This window comes from Ambystoma mexicanum, chromosome 4q (genome assembly GCF_040938575.1).
Source record: "Ambystoma mexicanum isolate Mex_15411 chromosome 4q, UKY_AmexF1_1, whole genome shotgun sequence".
Classification (NCBI taxonomy): Eukaryota; Metazoa; Chordata; class Amphibia; order Caudata; family Ambystomatidae; genus Ambystoma; species Ambystoma mexicanum.
In genome coordinates, this window is record NC_090928.1 from 1,258,851,465 (window position 1) to 1,258,874,210 (window position 22,746).

The 22,746-nt window shown below is 45.9% G+C and overlaps 1 protein-coding gene across 1 annotated transcript in view; it reads left to right on the forward strand.

The window, feature by feature from the left end:
- AARS2 (alanyl-tRNA synthetase 2, mitochondrial) overlaps nt 1-22,746 on the forward strand; it is a 413,869-nt gene that overhangs the window by 260,451 nt on the left and 130,672 nt on the right. The window contains exons 16-17 of the mRNA XM_069608864.1: nt 6,677-6,786; nt 16,711-16,819. Of these exons, the coding sequence (XP_069464965.1) occupies nt 6,677-6,786; nt 16,711-16,819 (219 nt within the window). The remainder of the gene's footprint in view (nt 1-6,676; nt 6,787-16,710; nt 16,820-22,746) is intronic.

Genomic DNA, 22,746 nt, shown 5'->3' on the forward strand with positions numbered 1-22,746 from the left:
TGACTTTTCTATAGCTTGGTTCTGCCTTTCTGACACCATTCTGACCCTGAAAGAGACTCAGAACTAGATAGGGAAGGACTCTTAAAGCCTAGGCTCTGTAAAATGATTGCTAAGTAACTTACCTTGTGTTGGTGATGTTTCTATCAAAAGGATCTGAAACGAAGTGTAACAAGGTTCTTACTTACCTTTCAATTGTGTCACTATTCTAAAAAGCGTTGCCAGTTATTTACTTGCTAATGTTGGTAGTATAACTCTCTTTCCTGAAAGAGAATATGTTCTATAGTTTTACCATATAATTATTATTTACCTTTGAATTACATATGGTCATTCTAAAAAGTATTACAAAGTTATTACATTCCTCTTAATTGTTTCCACTCTTCTAAAAAGAAATTTCAGGCTCTGGAAAATGTTTACCTGCTTGTGTTGGCCTTGTACCTCCATGCTATTCCTGAGACTGAATAGCCCCCAAGGTTTACTATAACAGTGGTTTTACTTCCTAGAATTGCATACTGCCATTCCATAAGTCTTTTACACTGTGCTTCACTTACAAGAAGTATTGCATTAACTTTATATTGTGTTTGCTTATTACGATAGTACTTACCGTTCTAAGGAATTCTCTATACCTGTGTGTTTGTGTGTTTATATATAACAAACCATTATTTTTACATAACTCTGAGGGTGTACACGTTTCTTTGGGCCTATGTATGCTACACATTCTTTGTACCTCCCTACAACCCTCTCCCTCCTATGATGAGCCTGGCTGCTCTGCTACACTACCATTACCTTGAGTGGTACAGACTTATACTAAGCGTAACCGCCGGTTCAAATGGGGCCCGTTTAGGGAGGGGGTTAATAAGAAAATGTATAGAAACCACAAGACACAAGAAGAAGTTTAAAGGTTTGTATTCAATGTGTGTGCTTACTAATGGATTTACCGGACTGTACCACGTTGCCCACCATGGGGGACACGTGGAACACTGTACTATAAAACAACGGACATGTCTCCCCTGTCTGTGGACATGGACTCAGCTCACTTGGGAGAAGAAAAGAACTTTTAAAATTGACAATTGAAAGGAGAGGCAGGGGAAAGAAAGCGACCAGCGATTGGGCTTTCATCAAACACGGGCGCTACCCCAAAATCATCCAACGTAACGCTCCATAGAGCGGCCATCGAGGAACAAAGCGTAACGCAGGCAACGTCGACACCAGAGTCCTCTACTGACAACCTCGTTGTCGAGAGCCTGGCGAGAATTGTTTCCGAAGACACACGTAAGCAGACGACGAAACAAACGTCGAATACCGCACAAAAAGCTATGGAAATGCCGAAAAAGCATAAGAGTAGCCAGGAACTGCCCCTTTCATCTAAGGGCACTTCGGAACTACCGGAGGACTTTTCAGATGGCGACGGAAACCTTTCTTCGACGTTGTGGGAGCGTTCTAAGCGTTTTGAAGGTGAAAACACTGATTTCCCCCCTCTAGACTATTCAGGGGTCCCCCATGAGACCCTTGAAAGACTCCATTCTTGTATGGAGAAAATGGAAAGGTTTTTGGGAAACCAAAACCCACCCACACCCAAAAGACTAAGAGAATGGCCCCAGGATGACCCTAGGGTCAAAATTCCTAGGCTGTTTCCCCCTTCTACAGACATATATGACCTCACTGAAGAGGAGCAATACCTCCAGGAAGATGATGGGTGTTTGGGTGGAGAGGAAGAACATGAGGAAGAGGGGTTTGAAGAAGATCCTTATACAAGTGCAGGAGCTTTCGAAGAAGATACAGCTACCTCGCAGCCCTGGCAATCCCCATCAGTGCAGCCTTGGCAATCCCCATCACTGCACTCAGACCCTGATGTCTTTCACCCTTCTCCTCCCAAGGATTCACCTATTGGAAACACCTCTCCCATAGATGACCAACCTTCACTTAATGCACTATTGCGCAAGGCAGCAGCGCATTTTGAAATAGACACAGGGGAGACTCTTCCTGACATAGACTTTGTAGAGAAAGTTATTAAAGAAAAAGCCCCTGTTAGTCAGTCTATTCCGCTCCTGGCTTCTATAAAGAGAAGAATAACTCCTTCCCTTTCCAATCCTGCCTTAGTCAGAGGGGTCAACCCTCGGATAGAAAAGCTCTTCAGCCCTTCGCCCTCTGACCCGTTGTACATCAGAGGCCATTCTATTCCGGACTCCCTCGTAGTTACTAATACAAGGAAAAGAGCAGGGGTACCACTATCCACTAGTGAGGCACCACCTGACAAAGAGGGCAAAAAGCTCTACGCACTTGGGAAGAGAATCACGACGTCCGCCGCCTTTTCAACTAGGATTGCAAATAACAATTCCCTACTAGCTAGCTACGCAGATGCACAGTGGAGCAAGCTGCGCAGCGAAGCAGAGGACGCACCAGAACCCCTGCGTTCACGCCTGTTAGCTACATTCTCAGAGGGAACTCTTGTAAACCAGGGCATCGTAAAGAACTCCTTAGATGCCGCAGAGACGGCTGGACGTTCCCTGGTTCAGGGAATACTTCTCAAACGCCACGTCTGGCTGCGCAATTCGGGATTTAAGCCGGAAACCCAGGCTTCCCTGATAAATAAGCCCATAGAAGAAACACATCTGTTTGGGAAAGCAGTTGATGAGGCCCTAGACAATGCGAAGAAAGAGTTTGATACCATCAAAACTCTTGACCAAATTTCTAGGCCCCCTAACAGACGCGGCTATGGCAATAGACGCTCCTTTCATGGCCAACGCCAGCAGCAAAACCAACAGCAATTTTACTCTGCTACCAACTGGCCCTCTAACCAGGGTAACAACACCCAGTTCAGTCAAAGAGGCCATCGCCGTGGCAGGGGAAGAGGTCGCGGCTCCAGCCTCAAAGGTTCCACGCCCAATACCAACAAATGACCCGAAGATTCGGGTCCCCTCCCATGCATCACCGGTCGGGGGCCGGCTAACATCGTTCCTTTGAGCATGGGAGGGAATATCGTCAGACCTCTGGGTATTATCCACCATAGCCCACGGATACTGCATCAAATTCAAAGGTTCCCCGAAGTACAGACCCCCACGGAACCGACGCATGACACCGGAACACCTCACTATTCTTCTACAAGAAGTAGAAGAGCTACTGAAAAAAGAAGCTATAGAGGCTGTCCCCCTATCTCAGGTAACAGAAGGTATTTATTCAGTGTACTTTCTTGTACCCAAAAAGGACTTAACCATGCGCCCTGTATTAGATCTGCGCCCAGCGAACAAGTTTGTCAAACCCCAAAAGTTTCGGATGGTGACCTTGCAGGAAGTAATCCCACTGTTATCACAAGGGGATTACATGACAACACTGGACATGAAAGATGCATACTTTCATATTTTAATGTTGCCAGCGCACAGAAAATACCTCAGGTTCAAGATAGAGAACAAACACTACCAGTTCAGAGTACTACCCTTCGGGATAGCATCTGGACCAAGGGTATTCACGAAAGTACTGGCAGTGGCAGCGGCCCACCTGCGCAGGTTATCCATCCCGGTATACCCTTACCTTGACGACTGGCTCATAACAGGGGATTCTTACGAAACATGCTTCTCCAATACCCAAAAGACTGTAGACCTTTTGTTCCAACTGGGCTTCTCCATCAACGAAAAGAAGTCCAGCTTAGACCCCAGCCAAATCAAACAATTCCTAGGGGCTCTAATTCGAACAAAGGACGGCCTCGTCTTCCCCTCCAACGAGAGAGTCCAAAACATGCTGTTTCAGATCCCCCATTATGTGGCAGATCGAGAGGTGACGGTACGCAAAGCAATGCGCTTGCTAGGAATGATGGCGTCATGTATTTATTTGGTAACTCAAGCGCGCCTGCGCATGCGCCCAATGCAAGAGTGGCTCAACAGCCAGTGGTGTCAGGCCAGCGGACAATGGGACGATCTAGTGGTAGTCTCGCAGGCCTTGGTTCTCTCGCTACGGTGGTGGACAAAAGCAAACCTGTTATTAGGGAAAACCTTTGCCACACCCGCAGTGGAAGCCACTCTAACCAAAGACGCATCCCTTACAGGATGGGGGGCTCACCTATCCCATCAGACTGCTCACGGAGCGTGGACTCCGAGCTTAGCATCCAAGCATATAAACCTGCTGGAACTACGAGCGGTGTTCAAAGCACTGAAAGCCTTTCAGGAACACCTACAAGGAAAGACAGTGATGGTCCTCACAGACAGCACCACAGCCATGTACTACCTCAACAAGCAAGGGAGCACTCACTCTCCAGGACTGTCCAAGCTGTCCCAGAACATCTGGAAGTGGGCTCTCAAACACATGTTCCTACTATCACAACATGTACCAGGGGAACTCAATCTGTTAGCAGACAAACTCAGCAGAGACTTCCCCCTGCCCGTAGAGTACGAATGGCGGTTACAAGAAGACATCATCTTCGACGTCTTCACACAGTGGGTTTTCCCAGAAATAGACCTGTTCGCAACTCTGGAAAACTCTCAATGCCAAGATTACGCCTCCAGGTACCCCCAGAACCAGCCCAAGGGGAACGGTCTATCGATTCCATGGTCAGGGAAATTTGTTTACGCTTTTCCCCCCAACTCCCCTTCTCAACAAGATAGTGCACAAGATGCACCAGGAACAAGTTACCATGATACTGGTGGCCCCTATGTGGGCCCGACAGCCATGGTTCGCTCACTTGTTGAAGATGTCTCTATCTCCTCCAGTGAAACTGCCCTGCCCGTACAACATGCTGTCACAAGACAGGGGCAGGACACTGCACCCATGCCCTCAGACCATGAACTTAGCAGCCTGGCTCCTGAGGTCATAGAATTTGGACATTTACAACTTCCACAGAGGTGCATGGACATCCTGAGAGAGGCCAGAAAGCCTAACACTCGTCACTGCTATTCTAGCAAATGGAAAAGATTTGTCATCTGGTGTAGAGGGAAGAGTATCAACCCCGTTGACTGCTCTCCCACACAAATTATTCTGTACCTGACCCATTTACTGGACTCGGGTCTAGTATTCAATTCTATTAAAGTACACCTGGCAGCGCTTTCGGCTTACACCACTTCACAACTCAAAAGTATTGTGGTGGAAGATCCCAGTAATCAAAGCCTTCATGGAAGGGGTAAAGAGAATACACCCTCCAATAGCAAACCCAGCTCCTGGCTGGGATCTAAATGTGGTACTCACCAGGCTCATGGGGTCACCCTTTGAACCCATGCACAAGGCAACTCTTAAAGATCTCACTCTTAAGACTGCTTTCCTAATCGCTATTACCTCCATTAGGAGAGTAAGTGAACTACAGGCCCTTTCGGTTTTAGACCCCTTTGTAACAGTTCACTAGGATAAAGTGGTTCTACGCACACACCCAAGGTTCGCACCGAAATTCATCTCCAAATTCCATGTCAACCAGTCCATAGAACTACCAACGTTCTTTCAAAATCCTTCAAATCTAGGAGAAAAAAGCCTGCATACACTTGATGTGCGCAGAGCTGTCATGTTTTACATGGAAAGAACTAGTCCACTGAGAAAGACTAATCAGTTCTTTGTCTCGGTGGCAGCAGGAAGAGAAGGAGATGCAGTTTCAAAATCCACTATAACTAGATGGATTGTACAATGTATCACTCTCTGTTACACTCTTGCTAAGAGAGAACTACCCTTCAAGCCAAGAGCACATTCTACTCGAGGCACGGGGGCGTCCATAGCATTCATTGCAAATGTTCCCCTTGAGTCCATCTGCAAAGCGGCAACCTGGAGTTCTGTACAAACCTTTACAAAACACTACTGTCTAGATGCCCACTCTAGATCTGATTCCCAGGTGGGACAAGCAGTATTAAGACAATTTTTCTCTACTGTTCCTTCTCACAACCCACCTCCAACTCCGGGTACTGCTCGCTAGTCTATGCACAGCATGTGATTCTAAGCAGATTAACAAACATCAGAAGACAATGCATTACTTACCGTAAAAGCATTTCTGATGGTTGTATCTGCTTAGATTAACATTCGCCCTCCCTTCCTCCCCACTCCGATGGAAGGAACATAGACATCCTTTTCTATATCTCTCTCTTTTCTGTACTCACTCACGTCTAGAAGGCTCCCTCAGGGCAGAAAAATACAAACAGAGGGACCTCAACGCGTGAGGGATTATGGGTACAACGCACGTCACTATAGGGATAGTGTTACAGACACGCCTTGTCGACGTCCCCTTTTTCGACTACGAAAAACAAAATGCAATACTCCGCAGTGACCACTGTATGTCGGACCTATGCACAGCATGTGAATCTAAGCAGATACAACCATCAGAAATGCTTTTACGGTAAGTAATGCATTGTCATATTTTTAAACATTTGGATGGACCATAGAATGGGCAGGACGATGGAAAAGAGAGGAGGATGAACAAAGCCACTTGCAAGATCGGATTGGCCATAAACTCTCCACACAGAGTATCTGATTGCACCTGCATTCCTTTTATGGAATACCTCTGTATGCTCTGGGGGTGAGATGGAAGTCTCAGTCTCAAAATATAAACACCCTCTTTGCTGCAGGTTCTATTTAAGTTGAGTACTGTTATTTGTGTTGCTTGTTTTTCGTTGGATTTGTGACTTTAATCCTAGAACTATTCATGCATTCTAACCCAGTTTGCCTATCCCTCACCTCTCCCATTTCCCCACCACCCCGCTCCCCTTAACCTGCACAGGTGTATCCAGATCCAGTCAGGGTTGTGTCCGTGGGAATCCCTGTGGACAGATTACTGGTGGCCGGTTCCAAGGACGGAGCCCAGACATCTGTGGAGCTGTGCTGTGGAACGTAAGTGACTCACTTGCCACCCCTTCTTTGCAGAATTGCAACCCTTTGACAGGGTTCGCACCCTGCATGGGGCTGTGTCCAATGTCAAGTTATGGGATTATGTGTTGGTTATATATATACTTCATACATGTGAAACACATCAGAGACGATAGCCTCCGTTTAGGTATCTGTTATTTGTTATGTCGAATTGTCTGAAATATGTCTGACATTGGGGGACATTCTGGGATTTAAATGCAGGGTGGTGCACTTACACAGAAATATTTACACTTGTCTGGGTGTGCTCATTGTCTAGGGTTCATTTAGATCTCAATGTCAATCATGTCTGTAAAAACCTTCAATGTTATTCACTTTGCTCATACATTATTACATTAATGCCTTGTATATTAATTAGATGTTGTTAGGTAGATTTTCATTTTTTATGCACAATCCCCTCTACATGTGCATATGTGAGTCCCTGGCACTTTTTTGCTGGACCACTAGATTTTTGGTCTGTTCCCCTGAGTGAGTGGGAACCCTTTTCCACACTCACTCATTCTTTTGCCCTTTCTCTGGGATACCGTTGTATTTCTTTTCATACCATTTTCTTGGAGTTAATCTATCCCACAAGTTTTATGGCATCTGTCTTTTGACTTGCATCACACATCACTCTGTGCAGTGTTGATGTGAGCCCTTTGGGCTTCCCTTTTTTATTTTCTGTTATAGGGAGATATTTGTAGCCTTCTTATCTTTTATATTGTGAAATCAGCACAACCCACCTTATGTGGAATGCTGAGGAGTATCCCCTTTCTCACAGCTCCTGTAACATTTTGGTTACAGGGACAAGCTAATCTAAATGGCTGGTGCCAGTGGTTTTATCCTACATATTGTTGAGCAATTATTACTCCCAGGCTGCACTTACAGCCTCGGTAGTGAACAGAAGGGTCACCTTTGACACAAAATGGTGGCTCTGTTATTTTTTGGCCAATTCAAAATGGCTTGTCCCTTCTTGGTCCTTCTTCTGCCATGCTGGATGGGGAGGTCCAGTTTTGACTTTTATCCTTGGCAGGATCCCTTTGTGAAGCCTGACAAGGCTCCAGTGTTTCTGTGAGGACAGGAAATGGGTGAGCACTCTGCAATTCTGCTGTTCTTTGTCTTCTGATGTACCTTCCTGGAACCAGTTTGGGCAGCAACCACTCAGAGTTTGAATGGTGCATGGGTGCTGATTGGCTGGGTTGCTGAATAAGAGGCATGGATCCTCATAAAACAAGCTGACCCCTGGAACAGAAGAACCGAAGAGGAGTAAGAGGAGAGATGTCTCCAGCCACTTCCAAATGACCTCACATGCCATCTGAGTAATCGCTGCTGTCTGACCCCTTCTTCCAAGCATTAGGAGAGCCCCGAAAAGAAGACTCTCTCCTTTAGACTGGTGGGTCCAATCAGTATGAGGATGACCTGCATTTACAAACCATCCCACGATTAGCTGTGACCTTCATAGGATGCAGACCGCCAATACCCCGGGTCCTATGGCCATTGTGCAGTGCATCGACTTCCGAAGATCAAATCCTCCCGAAACATTGGTGGACTCCTTGAGGACCTCCAGAGGCAAGATTCCACTGCTTGAAGTCCCATCACCAGAGTGCAGGAACGAGAAAGCGAGACAAATCGACCAGGCAGTAATCGTTCTTCACTGGTATCTTGAAAAGGTCACCAAAATTACAGAACCCTGAAGAATCATTTGTCTGAAGCCTCTTCACTCGACTGCTGCTGTGAGATCCATTCCAGTGTCCCTTCTTTCTTCTGCCTGACCAAGAATCCTGTGACCAGGTCTGCTGCTGCTACTTCGTGGGGGCATTGTGTAGCATCTTCTTCTTCACCCCTAAGGTACTGTGAGACTCTTGGTAGAACTTGCCTAGAGTTGTTTTGCTGCTCCTGTGTTGCTGGAGTGCTGATTTGAGTGTTTGGGAGTTTACCCATACATGTTCGCCCAGCCCCAATGCCTGTGAGCTGTGAGGGAGCTGTGAGGGGTCAGCAATGTGAGGCGGACAACTTGATAAAGGTTTTTCACAAGAAGCCATTTTATTAAATAATAAGGGTTTGATAAACGCTTCACTATTCCTAACCTAAAAAGGATTCCCCTGCCTTTCGAAATAAACTAAAGGAAAACACTCTAAAAAAAGGAATCTGTCCCTCACACTTGTACATACATCAAACTCATACAGGCAATAAATGGCAATTCAGTTATAACAGAAATAACAGTTATATCCTTGTAACCTGGGTCTGAGCCCCTGCCCCAGATTCAAAGCAGGAATTTCAATTAAAGGTTTAAAATAATAAAATTCTGTTTTGTAACAAAGTTCTGATTATAGAGTTCTCCTTGCGTCAAAGAGGCTTCCACTTGGTCTTTAACCAACAGTTCAACTGGACGACAAGCCTTTAAGACAAGCCTTTAACTCTATAATCAAAAATTAAACTATATGAAAAGTCTTAATCTCTTCAGGTATTAACAGTTCAACATGACTTCTTGTTTGTAAGAAATGGACAAACACCTTTGCAATTCTTCCGTATGATTAAATGAGGTTTTGTCAGGATGATTCAAAAAACACTTTTAGTGAACTTGTCATTTCTGCAATTCTTCTGTATCAACAATGATGGTTTTGTCAGGATGATTCCATTGCCATTCATGAGACACTCTAGTGGACTTGCCACTGCTTCTTTTGCAAAACCTTTAACCACAAGTCTGTATCAACAATCATTTCTTCTTGGTCCACTAACCTGCCAAGACTACCACTAGCGAAGTCCCTGTTCCGGTATACTCGCCTGCCAGAACGAAAAACTCCTAACACTATTACAAATATTCTGTGGTGAGGTTTACTTGAAGTCCTTTTTAAAAGAAGACTTCAACTTCCAACAACATGACCATACACAACTCCTTCTGGGAAAACAGGATTCACACTGGTGCTGTTTCTTCCACTGTGTGTTTGTTGCCCTAGGCAATCCAGGTTATACATCTCTCCTTGTGGACTTCTTCTGCTAGAAGGGCATCTCTCCTGCTACTCTTGTTTTCCCAATTTGACACAAATAACTGCAGACAATGTTAATTTATCAAATATGCCCCCTGTGGCTTAGGAAATGTTTGTAAAGGTCTTTCTCAACTATTGCCTTCTTCGTACTATGGGAATAATGGTTATAACTAGCCTGCTTCTGTATTGCCCTCTCTTGGCTTTGGCAATGACGGTTAAGATTGGCTTTCTTAAGTATTGCCCCCTTGTTGTATTGGTAATTTCCTTGGCCATAATAGCAATAATTATAACATTTTCGTTCTCTTATTTTCACATAGTTCCTGCTATTCCAATTTAACTTCTTAATATCAGTTTGGTATTCAAAATTACTTTCAGTAGCTAACGGTTGCATACAGAGCATACCGGGGTTACCCATTACTGGTGAACTCACCGGTGTCTGCAAGCACATCCGCTCGATCCGCTGCTGCTGCTTGATCTGCCTCTGCTGCTGTCTCCAGCACATCTGTCTGCTTCAGGTTGTTTCCTGTGGCTCACACCGGTCGGGAAAGGAGCGCTCCCCACTCCCTGTGAACTTGGGTGCTCACCAGCCACCGGGATACAAAACACTGCAAGGAGAGACTCTCTGTCCAGGGGCACAGCTTGTCTCACCAAAGCTTCCTGCTGCGCAACCTCTACAAATAAGGGCATCAATGTTGGGGCACCCTCTCAGGACCGACACCCGCAATACAGATAGCAGCAGTTCCGGAGTCTCCATTTTCTTTCTGCTACAACTGCGACCCACAGCCTCTGCAACTGCTCCACCTCCTGCATCTAATGGCCTGCACCTGAGGGGGGCTTATAAATTTAAGAGTCCCACTCAGGTGGGGTCATTGGAATCAATAGACTGCATCTTGCAGTCCAAAGCCTCTGAGTTCCTCTTCCTCGTCCCAGTACTTAGGGTATTGTGTTCTTCTTATCCTCTTCTTCAGAAATACAAGCTTCAGCATTAAAGGATTTACTCTGTTTATTAGATGAACCATTAGGGATTTTTTTTTTTTTTTTAGAGTAGTTACTGTTTGTTTCAGAATTAAGGGAGAATTATATTCAACATAAATCAAAGTTTTATTGTTGTGATTCCCACTTCCATTGTTCCTCTGTTGATCACAAGTCTTCTCAAGACCATCAAGGTGGGTAGTTTTATAAAAAAGAAGGTTTACTCGGACAGCAGGCTATTAAATATTCTGGTATCCTGGAGATCTCCTTCTCTGAAGAAGATAAATACTGCTTCGCTCCTAACGGAATCCTCTTGTTCCCTTGGGGCCCTTCTCCTCCCAGATGATCCTCTCAGCTTGTACCACCCCCAGAATTAGGATCAGGTAGCGGCTGCTTTCCCCTGGCCCCCTTGGAGGATGCTCTAGGTAGGGTCTTTATGAGGACTACTCAGGATTCGTCACAGAGCCTTCTCCAAAGTAACTGACCCTTTTTCCAACCAAAAGTATATATAGGTTTGGCCCACTGTGCACTTGCAGATTTTCCCCATTCCCAGTGTTGTTTCCCCTTCCAGGGTTCTGGACCTGCCCTGTGCTCATCGTGTGTGACACGTGCAACGATGTCTGTTGGGATTGTCCTTGTGAAAAATTCCCTATATTCTGTGGTTGCACCCCTTGCCCTTGCTGCTGCACTGTATGATTCTGTGAAACGCCCTGTTGTGAGACTGCACATAGATTCGCTGTGCCTGCTCCCATTTCTTGGCTGTTTTGACACGTGCCTTGGCTTCTACATGTGCGCGCCAAGTGCCCTGTCACTCCACACAGCCAACATACTGGCGGTGGTTGGTTTATTTGTCCGTGTGACATATCCGAATTACCATTTTGCAAGTTTTGAAAGCCTCCTTGATTACCTTGGAAACCTCCCTGATTGCTCTGCCATCCTCTTCCTCTAAATCCTCTTCCCCTCAGGTAAACTCCTGCGTTACCCTGGTTGATCTGTTGTGGATTAGCCACGTGTTGCATGTTTTGTTCAGCTGGGCTAGTTAGCATGGCTCACTCAAGAGCATACTTTGATCATTTCTTCTGCATCAGCTTTGCTTCCTCACCCTTTTGGGTTGCCTCCTTTTTTCGATTCTTTTCTTGCAACAATCTACAGTATTGTGCGATAGTTAACTGTATTTCAGCCCAAGGTTTAGCCTCAACTCCAACCAATTTCTTGAGCTGTTTCTGCACTGGTTCTGGCAACCCTTGGCACAATATGTGGTAAAACACTGGTATAGATTTCATCCAAGATTCATGGGTTTCGAGTATCCAAGAATCTTGGAAATTCTGGATATAAATGAACGGATCTTCTGACTCCTTCATTTTTCGAGTCAATATAGCTCCCATATTGGAAGTATCTGAGTATAGCACTCGCAGCGTTTTCCATACTGTGGCTCTACAATTGTTAAAAGGAACTCCGTTATGCGAGGTATTAATTGTGGTTACACCAGGGTAGCCGGCCCGTGTCCACACATCATCTACTCTCTCACCAAGTATGGTGAGCAGGAGACCTTTAATGTCCCCTATAGCTAGCGTTATTCCCCCTGTCATTTTTTCTGACTCGTGTATCCACTTCCCGGCTCCCGATGTCAGCATTGGAAGCTTGTTTTTCAGGTTTTCTCAATCCATGTGTGGCCATGGAATATATTGTAGTCTAGCTCTCCCCTTTTCTAGTAGCGGAAATTGGAATGCGCATCCTTCTTTCTCTTCTCTCATAGCTCTCCTGTCTATTGCAGGGATAATAGTGCTGCATCGCCGTCTGCTTGGCAATGTCCTCAATTTGTCTACATAGGCTGGTGACGACATCCCCTCTGACCCTGGGGTATTCCTTCATGCCGGTCAGACTGTGCGGCAAACTCTGATGTCCTCGGTGCGGACTCGCTAGCGTCTGACCATCGTACCCCTTTGTCCCTTGGGAGCTGCCTTTCGCTCCGTCTCCCTTCTTCATTTGTCTCGCGCTCCGTCTCCACTCAGGAGTTGGACATTGATTGTTCCTAATTCACGCAACTCCTTGTGTCATCATTGTTTCTACTGATTTCTAATCTGTTCAGGGACAGTTTCCTACTCCCACTACTTCGGGTGACATCCTCCGTGCCATATAACTGAGTGCTTTCCAAGCGCTCGTCTTCCCCCTCTCCTTGGGATATTTGTTCTAGCCCCATTTCATCATATATTTTATCGATCGTTTCCCCGATGCTTCTGGTGTTGAAGTCATCATTGATATTTTCCCTTGACGTGCCTGGTACTGAATCGTACGCAGGAACGAATTCTTCAATGTCTTCCCAGTCTACCACTGGATCAGGCTTTTTAACTTCCCTCTCCAGATATTCGAGATCGCGTGCCCCCTGTATACGCTTACGTTATCCTCGCCTCTTCGCTGACCTTACCTTCTTCCCTCCTCTTTTCATTTCTACGTTCATCTGCCCATCGAACTTCATCTCTTCGTCTCCTTATCCTTTTTTCACGTACCCTTTGCTCTTCTTCCAACCTTTGCTGTTTTTGTCGTGGTGATAGGCTGCTCTCTGTTTGCGATCAAGCTGCTTTTCTTGCTCTTTGCGATATAGCTGTTCTCGCATCAACCTATCTTTCCTCCTTATCCTTTCGTCCCTCAACTCCTTCTCTTTCTCCTTTCTCTTTGCTTCATCTAACCTCTCTTTAGGTCTCACATCATCACTTCCTTTTCCATTGAGTTTCAATAATATTTGTCCTCCCATCCATTCGTCTTTTGCGACTGCTATCTCATCAGTTCTATTTTCACTTCCTTTCCACTTCTTTCCTTCTCTCTCCTTATCGAGAGATTCACTTGTCTGTGCCTGATCCTTTCTTTCATCATCGCGTCTCCCTTTGTCTCTTGGGACTGCGGAGGTAAGATTCTTGTCCTGATCCTTCTCTTGATTTTCGTCACTACTGTATGTAGGTGACTCATAAGGGAGGTTGCTATACCCTGTGGCTGCTTTAAGCTCTCTTAATGGGTAGAGTCTCTCAGGCTTACTTCCCTCGGTTTCTGTTTCAGGCGGAGCAGGTGGCGCGGTAGAAGTCTCACCCCCCTCCGTGCATACATTTAATATCCAGTCTGCAGGTGGTTCTTCCTCCTTTGACTGTTCGAACATTTTCCAGAGTTCTAGAACAGCAAGGAGTTTCTCTAGCTTCTTGCCTGTATATGTGGCAAGCAAGTAAGTCATCATATGCTGTAAGACGGCTTTAGATAAAGACCCATTTTGTGGCCACGGCATAAACATCTTGTGAGCGGTACCCTTAACCCACTCGGGGCTGTATTTCTTTAGCTTAGGTGCGTGTTTCGGCAGCTATTTGCATAAGTGTGCTAATGGAGTAATGTCTTCCATGCTTAAATCTGTTTCTGTTTTCCTCTTATACAACACTTTTCAATGCGTTCATGCAACCTTAGCACTTCCAACAATATGAGCGAGCACCAAATATCGCAAGCTCCAATCCAACGTTTTCCCGTCAAAATCTTTTATCTCACCAATTTACTCAAAAACATCAATTCATATGCGATTCTGTCTCAACTATTGAATCGCGTAAAATCTGATTCAGTTCTAAACAACAAACAACAAAAATTCCTTACGTATGACACCCAACAGAACATGTACGACAGACAATTTACAGACTAGACAGACACCAGCTGGACACGGATATCTCTGCCTCTAATCATTACCCCTACATGGAGTTTAAACAAACCTCGTTCACAACGTCTTTAAACGTGGTGGTAGCCTAGTCGTCCCCTATTTTGTGGGGCTCTGAGTTGACGTTTCTTCTGACCGCTATATTAAAGCGCAGGAATAAGGCGAAACCTCTAATTTATCAGGTGTTTGCCCTGGTATCCTCTCTCTTCTCAGGTGTCTGCTCGCCCTGGTATCCTATCTCTTCTCGGGTGTCTACCCCGGTATCCTCTCTCTTCTAGGGTGTCTACCCCGGTAACCTATCTCTTCTCGGGTGTCTACCCCGGTAACCTATCCCTTTATTCAATTATTCTCTAGTCATTATCCCCTTATATATATACAGCCTTCTCTACTTCTGATTATTTTGTTTTCCCTCCTCCCTCCGTTACCTTTTCCCTTTACTTGTTCTAAAGCCTATGACATTTGCCAAAGCACTCAATTTTTTATTTCACTCACCGTTCGCATCGTTCCTCTCTGGACCCTCGGGATCTCCGCCTCCATTACCGCCTCCTTCAGTCTTTCACCTGATCCGCTGCCCGTAGGAATGGGAAGGGTTATGTTTTGAAACGGGTCCTTCAGTTTTGGATCAATTATACTACCATTGTCCATGGGAAGCTTCACAGTCTACTCAGCCAAATGGCGAAGGACTCATGATATTGCCGAAGACCTAGAGTTACTTATTGTCGACGGTCAATAGGTGTCTTATCAATAATCAATAATCGATGGTTTAAACCATCCTCTGCTACCAAGTGTACAGGAGGGGGAGTGACCTCTGACGGGCCCATAGGATCAGAGCTCACCCTCGAGTACTTTAAGACGAGATAGCTGCACCTAGAGGTGGATGGGGTGCAGGATTCTCTTACTTCCAACAATCTTCATTCGAACAGCAATAGTTATAGTCAAAATTGGTCATCATTGATTTGCGCATATGATTCTCATTTCGGCCTCGCCACCAGCCTGGGCCTCCTTATCTCGGCCTTCACGGGGCAGGCTGCTCTGCTCTTAAGTTTAGATTCTCCAAAGTTACTGTCAGCCTCTCTCTTGGTTTGACCTCGACTTCCCAGGCACGAGCTGCTTCTTGCTAAGTTTCGATTCCTCCTGTCTCCTCTTGCTTTTAGCTGGCATACGAATCCTGGCCTGTTTGACCTCTAGTAACCTGGGTTTAATTCTGCTTTTGTATAAAGTGGATTTGCACTTATATAATGTGCTTCGTTGAGGTAGATACATAGTTGGCGCTTGCCGCTCTATTCTCCTAATAAGTATAGCAAGCCACACTGTTTTCTTAGCATCCTGCGTTTCAAGCATATGTACAGGCGTTAACTGGTTGGATATTTTCATCCAGCTTTATTTAGTTTCTTTATATTTCAACATTGTTTCTTCTTCTAAGTTAATTACATCCTTATTCATAACATTTTTTCTTTGTGTGTTATCCTTTGGTTGTCATTTCGTTCATCTGTGCGTCTGTCAAGACGTCACCATTCGTCTTCAATTAAGGCTTTTTGAGTTTCTTCTGCGATAGTGTTTAAACAGTCTTCGTTTCTTGTCATTTGCTGGTATGGTTGTCTCAATGGATATCTTACTGCCCATGGTTGTCTGGTTATTGGCACTTCAACAGGTATTGCTCTTCTGATGGGCACTGGGCAGAGCCCTAGGGTGGCTCTCTGCTGGTTTATTTGCTCATCATATGTTACATATCTCGGCGTCTATGTACCTGGTACTTCAAAATGGGTGGCTGGAGTGCAGGCCATATCTGGGACCTCCTCTACACTGGAATTGGGGAAAGGGATCTCATCCAAGTCATCTGTGTGCACATATTACTTTGGTCGTGTTTGTGAAGTGCGTATGTCATGTGGAAATTGTTCACAATGGCATTTAACTTTCTGAAACCTAGGGCATTTGCACATCTCCACTGGAAGAAGGGTAACAGTGTAGATAATAGTCTGGAAGAACATGAGGGAAATATACCTTTGCAACAGTATTCAAATGAATTCAGCAACCATTTTAACAAAAATGCTTTTTTTAAGGATATTGTTTTTATGTGAAATCATGAACTGCCAAAAATATAAATATGTTTAAAAAAGAAAAACATCGTCAACATCTTTCACTTGTTGCCTGCCAGTGTGTGTGGATCTCATGGTACAGTGTAGACATCTAATTAGCAGTGTTGTTGTAGTGTTGTATATAAAATGTCCACAGTTTCTGACTCCTTGCGTTTTTCACCCTCTCTATCCCCAGGCACTTGCTGCGGACTGGGGCCGTTGGAGACGTGGTCATCGTATCTGAGCGTCAGTTGGTGAAGGGAATCAGCCGCATTATCGCTGTGACCGGGGAGCAGGCCAAGCAGGTCAGTCATCTTCTGGGTTCAGTGGCAGGTGAGGATAGCATCTTACAGAGCACAAAACCGGGACAGGAACTGTTGGATGATATATGATGATAGGTTATTTATAATGCGCTTAATACCCAAAGGTTTCTAAGTGCGGACCCAGGGATCAAACCTGTGTTGCTCTGTGTCGTCTTGCTTCCAAGGCGAGCACGTTGCCCCTTAGCTATCCTCCCGAGACAATGGATGGACACACCTCCCCTGATTCTGACCTTCCCAGTCACCTTTCTTGTTCAGCCTCCCGACTCTAGGGCCTAGCTAGGTCCAGTCTACCCAATCGCACCTCTTTATGCAGTCTAGGTACTTATGCTGTATGCAGTCTAGGTACTTATGCTGTTTAGGTACTGGTCTTTTCCTAATGGCTTTCTTTATCTCCCAGGCACAGGCCCCCACTCTCTGCTCTTACACCGTCTCTTTCGGGTATCTGATAATTGGCCACTTTTCCCACACAAAGGTCTGGGGTTCATCTTTCTCCAACCTCCTTATTCCCTCCCTCTCCAACCTCCCCTTTCCAATCTTCACTCCCTCAAGCACATTTCAGTACCTGAACCCTTTAATTCTTCATCATCCCCCTCCTGTGCACAAGCAGCACTGTCCCACTCCTCAAGTCTTATATTGCCTCCTCTTTCTCGTTCTCCTCTTCTAGCTATTTTATGTCTCCTTCAACCTCCTCCCTCTGCTGTGCAACCACCTTGATAACTCTTCACAACCCCTTCCAGGTCCCTACTCTCCTCGACTTCCTTGATACTTCACCCAACCAGCTCCTGATTGCTCCACTATACAGTCTTTCAAATGTCCTCCTTCCACCTTCTTGAAACTCTGCTCTTCCTTGATCTCTTCTGCAGCCTACTGGATCTCTTCCCCAATAACCTCCTCCGCCATGTCTCCTCCTCCTCCTGCTTTTCCCCAAACTTCTCAGATGACTCTCTTTCCTCGAGCAACAACAACAGACTTACAGCTAAGCCCCTGTTTTGGACTTTTACCACCTGAAGCACTGCAGCTTCTTCCTGAATCCTTGCCCCACCTCCTCCTTTATAGTTTTTACCTCCAGCTCCTTATTCTCTTCATTGTACACCAGGGTCATCTCCCCCTCTGGTCTTCCAGCTCCTCATCTGGTCTTCCAGCTCCTCATCTGGTCTTCCAGCTCCTCCTGTCATGCCGCCACCTCCAACCTCTCTCCAGCCCCACTTGTACTCCTTTCTCCAACTCTTCCCCAAACCTCTTTTTCCTGCTTCAACCGCCGTCCCCTCTTTTTCATGCTCCCACACTGACCGACTCAGACATTGGGTTCTTATGCGGCCTTAGCCCCGCCTCCCAGCCTATATTTGGGGAACGGGGATTCAGATGTGCCGACCTTTTAGAAGGTGCTTGGGAATTGCAGTTTCCTAGGACTGGCTGTGTCTCCAGTGCCTGATGGGCCTCGGCATGCATGTATGCCATCTCGGATTCCCAAGTCCCACTTTCTGTTTAGATTGCTTGTATAAGCTTTGGCTGGTAGGCCGCGTACCTGATATGGCTTCCAAGTCTGAGGTAGATCAAGAAGCCGGTTAGGTTACTCAACCTAGCCCATTGGTCTCTCTTTCAAGTGGTTTCTGTACCCGTGGGAGGGGGCCCTCTCGACCCAATGGGGCTACTGCTCATAGATTTCCTTTAAGGAGCCCACCTTCTACTAGGGTACAGGATACAGTTGGAAATTATCCTCTATGTCAAACGTGGATGGCGAGCATAGCTACATAGGGTAGAAGTGAGCATATCCTTCAACCCAAAGGGATTATGGGACTTGTAGTGCCCATGTGACTGGTACCTGCTATACGAGAGGGCTCTGGTGCAGTACTCCAGGGGATCCCTTGTATTCCTCCTTCATGGCAACCATCCTGGGGCGGGGGGAATAGGGCAGAGTTCCTGGCCCCTAGGGCAACTGCAATGTTGTTAGGGAGATTGATCAGTTTTATGCCAAATCCCCTCTACCTGTGAGACCCCCAGCACTTTCCTTTTTTTAAAAGTTTTTTTATTGCGTTTTCTTCAAAGATATAACAAAAGAGCAAAAAAACAAACAAAACAATCCTAATCTTTCTCCCTCCCACTACCCTTCCCTGACAGCAGTGAGTACCAAGGATTTCACGGAGTAATAAGGATTAATCGGATTTACATTATGTTCAGAATTCGTATGTTATGTGGAAATCATTGTTGCATAAAGTCTCCTCTGAGATGGTCCAGAATTTCTCCCCAGTCTTTGCTGAATCTCTCTGCTTCCCCTTGTATCCTATAAGTTAACCATTCTAATGTCAGTACCTCCCACAACTTGAAGCTAGTCTACAATGGTCAGGGGATTTGTCAGTTTCCATTTCCTGGCTAACACTAGCCAGGCGTATATCAATGGCACCTTCAGGGCTCTCTTCTGGGGGTTTGAGGAGTGTACGGAATCACGATCCATAATACCACTGAGCCATCCCCTTGTTGTGAGTGTATGCATAGCTGGCAGCATCTGACCGATCTGGTCTTTAATGTCACACCAATATAATTATAAATGTATTCTCTAGAACCGAAAATGTTTAAAATACAAACCAAAGGCATTTAAAAAAAAAAAAAATGTCACAGCAGAGTCCCTGGATCTTAGCGCAGTCCCACCAATTGTGTTTCCAATCCCCCCTCCAAAGCACCCCTGCCAGCAGTCACGGGACGTGGTTTTTCCGTGCCATTGTATCATAATCCTGTACCAGGCCTCTTTAATTTGGATCAATCGAGTTAATTCCATGATAGTACTCCATAAAGCTTCCCAATAACCTCTCGGAATGTCCTCCCATCTGGTTAGACATGCCCATGACTGTTGGGGGTCTGTTTCCTGTCAGATCGCGTATACTTGCCCTTGCTTTTCACTTCATTTAAAAAACCCAGGACATCCTGTCCACCCTCTCCACCCACACCCCTCCTCTTCCCTCTCTATCTGTGCTTGCTGACCCTCCTTTAGCCACCCTCCCACTATCCTTCTCGTCCTTTCCTCTTTTCACCCCTGATGAGGTCGCTAAACAAGTCCGATCTATGAAAGCTTCTTCAAAACAGGTTCATCCCTGTTCCTCTAAAACCATCAAGGACCACATTGACATCCTCGCTCCAGCCCTTGCTGATTTTTGCAACCACTCATTTGCCTCTGGATCCTTCCCCTCCCCTCTGAAGCACTCCTTTGTGCATCCTCTTCTCAAGAAACCCACAGATGATCCTTCTTGTCCAGCTAACTATCGCCCAATTTCCATTACTCCCTTTCTTGGCAAACTCCTGGAAAAGTTGGCCATCTCTCAGCTTAACCTTCATTCCAATTGTGCTGGCTGTCTCCATGACCACCAGTCTGGCTTCAGAGCTGCCAGAAGCACGGAAACTGCTCTCCTGAACATCCGTGAAGATCTGCTCTCCAACCTTGACTCTAACATTCCCTCTGTCCTCATCCTCCTCGAGCTCTCTTCTGCCTTCGACACGGTCAACCATACCATCCTGCTCAACCGTCTCCGTGAAAACCTGGGTATCACTGATCAGGCTCTGGCCTGGCTGTCCTCTTTCCTCTCAGATCGACCCTCCAAGGTCCAACTTGGGTCCTTCCTTTCATCTATCTTCCTCTCTACCTGTGGTGTTCCCCAGGGGTCTAACCTCTCGCCCTGGCTTTTCAACCAATACCTGGCAACTCTCGCCCACTGCATTGCCACTTTCTGCTCAAATTTCCAGTGCTACGCTGACGACACTCAACTCATTTTCAGGCTGCTCTCTGTCACCCCCTCTCCCTCCCTCATCTCTGATTGCCTAACTGCCATTCAAGATTGGTGTGCCACCAATGATCTTTGTCTGAATGCCAGCAAGCCGGAGATCCTCCTCAACGGCACACCTTCGCCATCCATTCCCCTCACTCTCTGGCCGGCCTCCCTTGGCCCTCTTCCTACACCCAACTGCGAGGCTAAGAACCTCAGGGTCATCTTTGACTCCACCCTTTCCTTCTCCGCCCACATCTCTGACATCTCTAAAAAGTAAAATTTCCGACTGCCCCTCCTCAGAGGTACTCTGCCTTCCCTCTCCTTCCCCCAGAAACTCATGGTATCCCAAGCTCTGGTTCTCTCTAGTTTGGACTATTGTAACAGCGTCTTTCTAAATCTACCTGCCCCTACTCTCCGCCCTCTGCAACTAATCCAGAACAGGACTGCGAGACTTGTCCTTGGCCTCAAGCCCTGGGATCGTATCTCTCTAGCTCTGAAATCTCTCCACTGGCTCCCAGTGGATGCAAGGATTAACTTCAAAACCCTCTGGATTGTCCACAAGGCTTTTGCGATAGAAATAAAATATCAATCAATCAAAAAACTAGCTGTTTGTCTCCGGATTGTGTGGTTGTAAAGGTTTCAAATGGGGTCCTCGGTCTCTTTGCTGCCTGTCTTATTTCGGGTTCTATCAACCACTGTTGTAGTTGATTGTATTCAAATCTGTCTATTTCCATCAGGCCACACCCAGCACTTTTTGCTGGACTCCTGGACCTTTTTCATGTTCTACTGAATGAGGGGAGTCTTTTGCCCGTCATTCATTCTTTTTGCTCTGACCATGGCAACCCTGTTCATTGTGTTTTACTTTGTTTTATTGAGCCATGCTTTCCTCCATACTTTTTAAAGGCATCCGTAGTTCACTTTTGCAGCACAAATCCCTGTATGTGCAGTGTTGCTGGGAGCCCCTTGGGCGATCCTTGTTATATTATTTTATTTCCCTTAAGCACTACTGTTCTCAAGGTTAGAGGGATACTTTTTATACTCCATAGCCTTTCCTTTTGTGGGATCAGCACACACCTCCCTATGTGTAGTGCTGAGGGTTTACCTAGTATCCCCTTTCTCTCTGTTCCTGTAAAGCATACATGTATGGCTGGCTAGTGGATGTGATCTACCGACTTTTGTGCTATTTTTGTTTGCAGGTGGTCTTCACGGCTGCTGCTGCTGTGCACAGAAGGGTCACCTTTGTGAAGAACTCATACCTAGATAGGGATGGACAGCTAAAGCCTTACGGCCTCTGAAAAGTATTACAAGTCTTTTAAAGTGTTGAACTGCTATTGCTGGTGTTGAACAAAAGTTTGATTCAGACAACAGAAAATGTTCCGAGTTGCTATTACAAGTGATTTTACTTACCATTGAGCTGTGTTCATGATCTGTATAATTCCCTACTATTGGTTTACTCATCTGAAGTACTGCTTATGTAAGTTATGTTTCTCCAACATGGGATCTGGCATGGATTCACATTTTCATGAATATTCCCCGTCATCAGGCTGTGAATCCTTGGTAATGAAAAAATCAGTTTCAGTTTCACTTCTGAACTGTCTTTCTCCTAACAACCAATTACTGGTCTCTGGGTCATACTGCCCCAGCCAATGACTGCCCTCTACCTAAGCCCCTCCTCTGGCAGCCATCTTCAGATTTTTACCACACGTTCAAGTGTTCGGAGTTCTCATGCTATAGCTCTCGAACTTTTACTGCGTTTTGCAATTTTTCTAAGAGTTCTACTCTATTTTTCCAGTCAGTCGAGCCTCAAGCTCCATCGATCCATCTTCTGATTAACGGGGGACACGATTTCGGATTCTCCAGCGCCCCTCAAGGGTGATTTTTCGTCGAGTTTCTTCTTTGAGGATTCCAGAAGCTTCTTGAAGGCCTGCCCCGCGTTGAGATGGAAGAGGAGAAGGAAGACTCAACGCCTCTGTTCAGGATTTGTCCAGGATGCGGCCTACGGAACATCTACTTGGACGATGGGCATTCAGTGTGACTCTGCTGCCTGCATTCAGACCAAACGCACGTGGAAGAGGACTGTGCCTTTTGCCAGGAGATGGTCCCCCGCACCATGAAGGACCGGCGCAGGCGCCTCACTGAGTGGCTCCAGGCCAA